General features: G+C 52.2%; 1 protein-coding gene across 1 annotated transcript; it reads right to left on the bottom strand.

The window, feature by feature from the left end:
• Positions 1-1,540: 1,540 nt before the first annotated feature.
• On the bottom strand, positions 1,541-5,458 carry SFRP2 (secreted frizzled related protein 2). Its single transcript, XM_037378315.1, is given in 4 exon segments — positions 1,541-2,606; positions 4,044-4,124; positions 4,812-5,010; positions 5,013-5,458. Coding segments are annotated over 4 exon segments (879 nt in total). The 5' UTR covers positions 5,307-5,458; the 3' UTR covers positions 1,541-2,301.
• Between the last annotated feature and the right edge of the window lie 4,434 nt (positions 5,459-9,892).

Raw genomic sequence — 9,892 nt, 5'->3', positions numbered from 1 at the left:
AACATCAGTACTGCTGCCTTCTAGGACAGCCCAATTAAGATAATTTTATGGTTGCTGTAGGAGGACTTTGTATCTGTGAGGCGGGCCAAGTAGAGCAGCCCTGGCTGTTCATATTCAGTCCCAAGAGACCGCACTGCAATGACTGCCTCTTCAAAGGGCTTTCCTCTGCCCGGCAGCGCAAGCCCATTTTCCGCAGGCTCATCTTCAGCCTGCTCCTCTTGATCCGTGAACTTGTTCCCTCTAAACCCAAGGCTGTTCAGCAACAAGTATTACATTATATGCTGAGCCAGATGGGTAGAGCAATGAGACATCTGAATGCTGATAGCTCTGTAAGGTGATGGACAGAGAGTGCTGGTATTAAAATAATTACACCGTGGAATGGAAAGACTCAAATCTGTTTCCTGGTAAGCCAGGTCCATTTAGAAGAAAAGTTTTAATTACATTTCAGTAATGTATTTGCCTTTAAATAAAGACACTGATTTAAAAACAGTTAAGAGCCATTTTGGAATAGGGCTTTTTGTTTGGTGGTTTGTTGCTTTTAAAAAAAAATGTTATGCTTTTGAGGACATTTGTGAGGACTGCTCTTGTCTTGCTTGGTCAGAGTCCTACTGTTGGTTGTGCCAGGTGTAGTGAGAGCATTAAGACTGTGGGAGAGGGCAAACGATTCATTTTTCTAAAACAAATGTAACATGTTGGATCTTAAAATTTTCTTTTTTCATCCTGATGGTGAAAAAAAATACACTAAATATATGAAAATAGTGCGGTTTTTTACCTCAAAGAAAAGTTTAGTGTTGGATTTGTATTCTGTCTGTGAATGGTTAACATAAAGCATTGTCCCTGGGAATACTGGACATAGCTCATCCTCTCGGTGAAGCTAAGAGGATTGTTTTATGTGTGACAACACTGGGAAGCAAGACTATTTTTCAGGGTAAGCACAGTAAAATTCTAGCAGGTAATGCTCTTAATCAGAAAAGATTTCTAAGAAAAGTGTTAAAAAACATTCCCCTACTTACACTATTAGGTAGATTTTATTTTCTTCCTCAGAATAGTTGAGTGTACATACACACAAAACATGCGTGCCTCTATTATTCTGAACTGCTAGGTGCAAATGAGATTGTTCTGCCTACTCTTGCACTCCTTGATATGCCTTTTTCAAGTGTAAGAAATAGATAGATTTGATTTTTAAGCAGGTGGTCTCACTGCAATTGCACATCAGCAAAGAGCAGACTCTTCTGAGATGAGATGAAAATGCAGGTGGCTGAACAAAGGAGCCACAGAAAACTCTTCACCTCGAAGAGCTCAACTGACACATTAAAGTGAGTTGACTGAACCTCAGTCCCATGTCTTGTCGGTTCTCATTGGGGAAATGAGGTCCACTATGTTTTTTCTGATTGCAGCACTAGGTGCTTCCTTCTGCTTCTCTATGGGCCACTTAGGGTGGAAGGCCAAATTCTGCTTTGCTGTGACAAAGCCCAGTTGGACAATTTTCTCCCAGTTCTCCCAAAACAGATTAAAAGTGAACACAGACCAAGACAATGGGTAAACTATGATGTAAAGTTTATATACAAGAATATAACATTTATCTGGAGTATTTACAAGGTTAATTAAAGCAATATTTTACAACTCTTTCAGGTTAACCACTAGGTATATTACAGTTAGGCTACAGATGGTTTAATTTGCAAAAGAGTTAAAAAAAAAAAAAAAAGTTGCATCCAGGCCAACCAGCTCCAAAACTTGTTAATTTTTTCTGAGAGAGAAGGGCTCAGACTTGTGGAAAATAAAATGTGAGAATGGTTAATATACTCATACTGGTGCCTATGTATCACATGCAAGAGTCATAACATGACCTTTATAGCGTTAATATAAATGGCAAGCCATTTCACCTCAGTGAAAGAGTCGTACCCACTGTGACAGGCCAGTTGCACACATGGCTGTCTTCCTCTGCATCTCCTACTTTTGCACAACAAACATGCACGTATACAGAGAAGCAGCAATATAAATGAACCAGCATTACCAAAATGAAGAGGGGAAAAACCTCAGACCAAAGTCACATTTGCAACCATTAAAAAAACCCAAGCTTTAAGCGAGATACTTTAATACTTCCCAAAAATAGTCATGATTTTTTTTATTACATTTTAACCTATGTACAAAAATGGAGAGGTCCTTCCCCTCTCAGACAGCAGTCACCATGTCTGATGACCGTGGCATCTCGAGGCTCAGAGGGGCCAAAGCCAGAAGGTGTGGGAGGCCCAGAGAGCTCAGCACAGAGGCAGCTGCTGGAGGCAGCCAGAGCCAAAGCCACTAACACTGCAGTTTGCGGATGCTGCGGGAGAACCGCTTGAAAGCCCTCTGCCCTTTCTGCCACCGCTTCAGCGAGGTGATCACCAGTTCCCCAGCTTGCTTCTGCCCCATCACCAAGTAGGGGACGTTGATGTCGTTCATCTCATCGCAGGTACACTGGAGGCCACCTTTGAGCCAGAGCACGATCTTCCTCAGATCTCTTTCTGTCAGCCCATTCAGCTTGTAGATGGTTTTGCTCTTTGTTTCAGGGGTGATCTTGGTATCTCCATTGATATAGGCAATCTCCTTCACTTTTATCTTCAAGGCTAATAGAGCAAGGGGAGGGGGAAGTGGGGAGAGGGAGAGAGATTGAGAGGTTTTTTCCCATTAGTGCACATAAAGAGGACCTGGGGAGGGAGGTGCTCTATTGCTAATTAAACTGTCAGGGCTGACAGAAGAGGCAGCAGGTGGCTCCATTTCTAAAGCCACAAAGGGCATGCAAGTCATTTCAGTTTGAATCAACCTTAGGGCTGAGGGGTTTTTGGGCTTCTTTTCTCCTCTCCGCCCCCCCCCCCCCCCCCGCCTTCTCTTTTTCCTTTCTTTCTAAATTAATATTTTCTCTAGCTTTTGTCCTGTTTGCAAACAGAGAGAGGGCAGGTTTGCTATGTTAAGCAGAGCTCCGTTTTTTGCTGGGAGAGGACAGTCTTCCTGAAACTAGAGTTTGAAGGGGAGTGGGGAGGCGAGTACCTAGACCTAATCTGAAACCTGATCTCTGCTGCGGCTGAAAACTTCTAAACTTAATTTATTAGGCTGGAGAGGATTTTAGGCAAACCTGTAAGGAAATGATGTTTCACATGCATTGTTTTTTTGAAAGAATAGATCCCATGGAGGGCAAATTGGTCCAACAGCTGCATTCGATTTGGTAAAAATAACCAGAAGGGGGATACAGGGCTCTGTAAGATCTGTGGGGCATGTTTAGCTTTAGGAGGATTTATCTGAGTGCAATTTGCCAGGCCAAAGCTATTGCTTGTTTTAGCAATTATGTCCCACAGTCATGGTTTCAGGTTTTGGATGGTTTGTTGGTTTTTGGTTTGGTTTCTTTTTTTAAGAAAGACTTTTGAATTGTTGTAGATATTTATACCACAAATCTGTTTCCAGGTATAAACACTGACCTATTATAAAAGGATTCCCCTCCTTATTCCCTTTTCCTCTTGAAATGCTAATGAGTGGATAATGTGCCGTTCAGTTGCCTGTGTCGAAGGGGCTTTCTTGTCCTCTTCTAACCCCAGATCTTCCCATTAAGTTTATATCCCCAATTGTCTGTGCATTACCTTCTCTGTCAAATGATATATAGAGCTTCATTCTTAATCTGCAGAGAGAGTCTTTCTTACGATACGTGAGATTGGTCATGCAGCTCTTTCTCATACGTCTAAATGAAGCTTTGCTCTACTTCTCCCCAGGCAATAGTCTGGATGAGATTACCCCCTCCCACCCCCCCATTTTACTTTCTATTCGGCTCGCCAGCAACATCCACATAAAAGAACACTACTTCAAAACACCAAACAGAAAAGGACTATAAAAATGGCTACTTTTTATTCCGAGATGAAATTTTGTGTTTCATGACCCAACGGTCAGATGGGTCCATCTGCAGATAAGACAAAGCCCTGCCTTTATTCAGGCACATCTCTCACTGACTCCGCTGGGGGTTATACCTGATCCTCAACTCTCAAGTTTCAGCCGAGGGCAGCTCTGCTTCCACTTACCAAAGTCATTTTTGCAGAGGTTTTCCACGATGTCATTATCGTCTTCATTCTTGTTTTTGCAGGCATCGCAGACCTTGGGTGCTGGAAATGCAAGGGACAGTCCCCGTCAGGCTCGGGGAGAAAGGAACAGCAGGTGGCGTCGGGAACCCTTCGGGAAACGATCCCTCGATCCCTCCATCCCAGACCCTGCGCCTTCCCGTCCCCCCTCCCCCCGGCCGGGCGCTGCCCCGTCCCTCTGACGCGCCTTACCTTGCTGCAGAGGGGCACGGTGTGCTTTGATCCTACGGTCACACCTCAACCAAACGGGTTTGTGGTTGTTGGTTGGTTTGTTGTTGTTGTGGTGTTTTTTTTTTTTTTTTTACGAGGGAAAGAGTAAAAAAGGGAGGACGCACGGCACAGCCCGCCCCAGCTCCGCGCTTCAGCGGTGATCCCTGCCGAGGAGGTGGTCCCGCTGGGAGCCGAGCGACTCGAGTCCGGGGGCCCGGCCCTTTTCCTCGGGGACGGAGGCGGGCAAAGGCTGCGGGGTGCGGGCCGGTGCCTCTTCCCCGACGGTGCCTGCGGTTTCCCCGGTCCCCTCGGGAAAGCTTCCCTGAGCCTGACCTGCGTCCCCCTCCCCGGTCCGTCTCCCCCCAGTCCCGGAGCGGCGGGGCGTGCTGCAGCGGGAGGGGGGCGCCTGGGCTCCCCCCGCGGAATGCCGGGGAGGAACCCTGCCTGTCGGGGCGGCTCATGGCGGGGCGATGCTGCCGGCCCGGGGCGGCCCCCTCTTACCTTCTCTGGTGACGGGGAGGATGTGGTCGCTGCTGGCCAGAGGGATGCAGAGGTCGTTGTCCTTGGGGAAGCGGCTGCAGTCCAGCATGTCAGGCCAGGGGAAGCCGAAGGCTGACATCACCGGGGCGCAGCTCTCCTTCACCTCCTCGCAGAGTGAGTGGCAGGGCTGGATGATCTCGTCCAGGTCGTCGATGCAGACGGTGGGCGAAAGAGGGAGCAGAGGAACTTCCTGGTGTCGGGGTGGCACTGCTTCTGCACCAGCGGGATCCAGGTGGAGGCCTGCTCCAGCACCTCCTGCACCGTCTCATGCCCCAGCAGGTTGGGCAGCCGCATGCTCTGGTACTCGATGCCTCGGCACAGCAGCATCGGGGCAGGGATGGGCTTGCAGTTGGAGCGCTTGTAGGAGAAGTCGGGCTCCCCGAAGGGGAAGAGCCCGGCGGCCGAGCCCATGCACTGGGACGCCAGCAGGAGCAGGGCGCAGAGTCGGCGCTGCATTTTGGGGAGGGGGGGCTGCCGAAAGACTTGGGGGGCCGGGGTGGCGGGGCGGGCGGCGCGCCGCTGCCCTCAGCCGCAGGCAGCGTCCCCCAGCCCGGGCTTCTGCCTGCCAGACGGGGATGGAGGGTCTGAGCGAGATGCGGGGGCAAACGGGAGTTTTCTGGATTTTTTTGTATGCAAATGGCAGGGGGAGCGGGGGCTGGGAGGAGCCTGGTGACAGCCATCCAGAAAGGATTGGTCACTACTTTCTCGGTCTGCTTTTGCTCAGGGGGATTGTCTTTTGGCAGGAAATCCTTGCAAGAAACGTTACCGTGCGAGCACGGGGAAGGGGGGAACGATCCCCGCGAACAAAGAGCCACGGAAGCCCGAGGAGCCCCCTGGGCCGGGGGGTGGGGGGGGTGGCCTTTGCCGCTGGCACGGCCGCTGGCGGCGGGACCCCCGGCTCCCCACGTGCGGTGCTTTCGCTGCCAGCGGGTCCTGATGTGGCCGAGCCGGTTCCCCAAGCCGGGAGCGAGGCTGCCCGCTCCCGCAGCCCCCGGGGGGTGTCTGGCACCTCCGCCCTCTCCCCGCGGTGCCGGCAGGGCTCGGCCCGGCGCTGGAGCGGCAGGCAGCGGCGGGGGGCTGCCGGCTCTCCCGGCCCCGCTCCGGCTCGGCAGCGCCCAGCCACCGGGGGCTGCGCTGGGGGCCCTGCTCCTCCCTTGGCTCTGCCCTGCCCGGAGCTGGGGGCTGCGGTGGACCCCGGCCCTACAGCCCCTCGATGGCCCGCGGCCGCCAAACGGGTTTTTCGCCGGGTGGGAGCATCCAAGGGCTTTTGAAATCCCATCACCCGGCACGTTCTTCTGAGGCTAAAAGTGTGGGCCTGGCTCTGCGCAGCGCAGGCACGTCCCTTCCCCTTCGCTCCTGTCTTCACCGAGAAACTCCCTTAAAGAATTATGTTGGTGTTGATTTACCACAAAGGGGAAGACAACAGGCAAGGCACTGGGATCACAACACAGCTTCAGTGCAGTTTGGGTATCTCTTGGATTTTTAGTAATATTATTTATGGGATTATTATTGAAAAGAGTAGGCCTGTGTAGTATCATTATGTGGTAAACCACATTAATTAATCAGCTACTGAATATATCTCCTTATAGAGATGTTTTATGGGAAGCCAGCCTTAGCCATGATGACTTCTAAACCGCAGGATCCCTGTATGTCCATTTTCCAGACTGGGCTTCCCAGAGTCCTGAGTCGCTGCTTGTGGCACAGGAAAGAGATGGGGACCTGCAGCATTCCCACTGGGAAGGTGGGTGGCTGCAGTGCTGCCCCAGGCCAGCTGTTGTGACGCACTGAAGCCAGTGCCAGCTTGTTGAAGGTTTCAAGGCAGAGGGCATGCTGATGGATGAAATCTCCCTATGGGCCAGCTTCTCTCTTAAAGTTGTTTCATACCTGGAAAAGAAATGTCCTGAATGTCAAGTATCACTTGTGGAAGGGCTTAAAAGTAGTTTGTTTCTTACAGCTCCACATATTCTTGCCATTTATTACCTGTGTTCAACTCATCCCTTTAAACAATAAATCTGTCAGCTCTTCGCCTCAGTCAGCTTCCATGGCACCGAGCCCCACTGATGACTTCTGGTGCCCATTTCAAGCCTGTTTTGCCAAGTCCTGAGGATTGCCAGAGGCTGTAGCTGTTTGCCACTTGCAGGAGATGTCCCTTCCAGCTCCTGGTGCTGGTCCCACCAGCCTTTGTCCCCAAACTCCTCTTCAGTGGAAGGAGAGCTGCCAGCACCTTTGCTCTTAGCCTGAATGGCCAGGCTATTCACCAGGTCTTTGTAAAATGGGCAAGTTTGTGGTTTGTTTTTCCTCTCTCTCTTTTTTTTTTTTTTCCTCTCTCTTTTTTTTTTTTTTCACGGCTACTCAGTTTTTGGAGTCATTGACATCCCTTCAGGTTGATCTCAGCATGATGAGAAGACAACTTGACTACTCCACAAATTCCTGGTAGCCCCATACACTGCTTTCCACAGATCCAGCCAGCTGGGCTGTGTGGAAGCGAGAACCCAAATCTGAACAGACTCTGTTTAGACTAGAAATCATAACAATTTTCTGTGGTGGAGGATGAGACATTTCTGACAGAAATCTGCTCTTTTCTTTTTCACCAGAACTGTTTGCTTGTTTGTTTCCATCCCACAGGAAGCAAGGAGGAAAAACACATTGTTTTTCCTAGACTAAGCTTTGATTTGCAACGAGGCTTTATGAGACCTAACTATTTCCATTTTTAATCACCCTTGGCGAACTCATTCACTGTAAATTTGAAACGGTCTGAGATCATGTAAACAAAACCAGCCCAAGCCTGCAGACCTGAGCGATCATGACTGCCCTCGCTCGGGTCCCTCGCAGGGGAAGGCGCTGGAGCACGAGGCTCCCATGGGAGCTCCTTGTTGGTGTGTGGCGTTCCCGGCCCAGGGACCCCAGCGCTCTCCGCAGCCGCTGTGGGAACCCCAGTGCTCTCCAAAGTTGCTGTGGGAACCCCAGTGCTCTCCAGAGTCGCTGTGGGAACCCAGTGCTCTCCGCAGGGCCCGTGGGCCATCGCAAGCTGGCTGCGAGCTGCAGGGACCAGCCATAGCAGCCAGAAAACCTGTGGCGTTCCCAGGGCCCAGATAATTTTCATGCTAAACACTCAAAGCCTAGCAAAGCCCAACCGTGAAGAGAAGCTTTGGGTGTCCGTGCGGTCCTGTTCGAGGGGTGGTGGTGGGGGAGGAGGAGACACCCGTGCGGGCCGCCGCGGTGCGGGGTGGCTGCTGAGGGCAGGGAGGCCTGGTCTGACCCGGCCCTCCCGGGCAGGCCCGCTCGCCGCCACGGCCTGTTGGGGGGGTCGGGGCTGGCGCTGCCGGGCGGGTCTGGACAGCCCCTGGGGAGCGGGGCTGCGCGGGGCCGGGGGGCACCGCACGGCCGGGGAGCGATCCCGGGGGGGGTAAGGGGGGGGGGTGGGTAGGTCCGTGGGTGTGGGTGTGCCCCGCTCCACGGGCTCAGGCCAATAAACGGCCCCTGTTTCACGCTTAATTGGGAATTAAACTAATGAGCTCTTTGCGGCCGCTGCCTGGTGCCGCCCCTCCGCACCCCGGAGCGGGTGACCCCCCCCGCCCCCTCAGGCGTGGGCGCGGCTGCCCGCCGGGGGCCCACAGCCGCGGGGCCGGGCCGGGCCGGGCCGGGCAGCAGCCAGGTAAGGGCGCTGGGAGCCCCGGGCAGGGGGGCCGGGGGTGGCGCACCCTCCCGGGTAGCGCCCTGGGGGCCAAGCAGGACGGCACTCTCGGAATACAGTGCTGCTGTGAGGTTTGTCTGGTTTGAAAGAGAGGGTAGGCTTCTGAGCGCCTGTAAATTCATCAAGTGGCACGGACAGTTAAGCTGCTTTAAACCGCTGGAAGCAGCATAAGCGTTTAAGCCACCTTAGATGCTTAAAGCAATATAAGCTGTTAAAACACCTTTAATCCTTCAGTGCTTCAATCACTTTAGCACTTGGGAGTTAAGTGGGAGAGTGAGCTGCCTGGAAAAAAAAGACCCAACCCCAAGTCGTGTCGTCGTCCCCCCCCAAAAAAAAAACCCAAACCAAAAAACCAACAACCACCAAAAAAACTCCCCAAAAAAACAACCACCAAAAAAAAACCCCAACAAAAAACCCACAACAAAAATCAAACCCCAAACCCACAACAAAATAAAAAAACCCAACACCTCCCCCAAATGTTTCCAGGTGGGTGATGGTGGTAATAAATGAACTGTGGGGAGAATGACTCAAGCCCTTGGTGCTTGCAGGGAGTGAAGAGTAGCACTGGGTTCTAAAGCATGTGCCTGGCCAGTGCCATTGCATTTAAACTGTGGTGCTCCTTCCTCTTGCTCTCAACCCTTGGCGTGAACTCAGATCTTCTCTATGCCAGCCCTGGCCAGCCCTGGAAGCTGAGAAGTGGGGAAGGGAAAATATATTGACGCTTGCCTGTCCGCTGAAGAGCGGCCAAGATTTGCTTCAACACAGGTAATTATAAATACTATCATTTTGTTCATCTGCCTGTTGCTTATTTTTCCAAATCCACTACCTTGTGATCCCTTAGTCCTTTACCTGGCTATGTACTGTATATGGGGGCCTCTGTGCGCTACCCCCTCCCCGACCCTGCTTTGCTGACGTGGTGCGTTTGAGGTGAAAGCTGCCATCACGGATGGCTCCCGCAGCCTCAGCCCCGTATTCCTTGCTCACTGACCTGCAGGCAGCATTGCCCTTTTCGGTTGCAGAGTCAACTGTGGCTGGAGGGGACCTCAGGAGACCATCTAGTCCAACCCACGCCCCGAGTTCAGAGATTAGCTAGGTGGCTGGCAGCCTTACCCAGCTGAGCCCTCACTGGGGTTCCTTGGGGCCTGGGTCTCTTGATTCAAGGCTGTGTTGCAGCCTTGCTTCCCTTCCTCAAGGAAACTGTGAGCTGGCAGCCCCCAGGTTGGTTTGCCACCGTGGGTTATTAGCCCCGCTGAGAGCAGTGATGTGCAGAAGGAGGCACACGCCTGTGATGGGCAGCCAAGCCTTACGTGGTGCAAAGCACCTACCCACCCTTCCCCAGCAGCTGGGT

This window comes from Falco rusticolus, chromosome 1 (genome assembly GCF_015220075.1).
Source record: "Falco rusticolus isolate bFalRus1 chromosome 1, bFalRus1.pri, whole genome shotgun sequence".
NCBI lineage: Eukaryota > Metazoa > Chordata > Aves > Falconiformes > Falconidae > Falco > Falco rusticolus.
The sequence above is the reverse complement of the archived record's forward strand: the minus strand, read 5'-3'. Positions and strand labels throughout refer to the sequence as shown.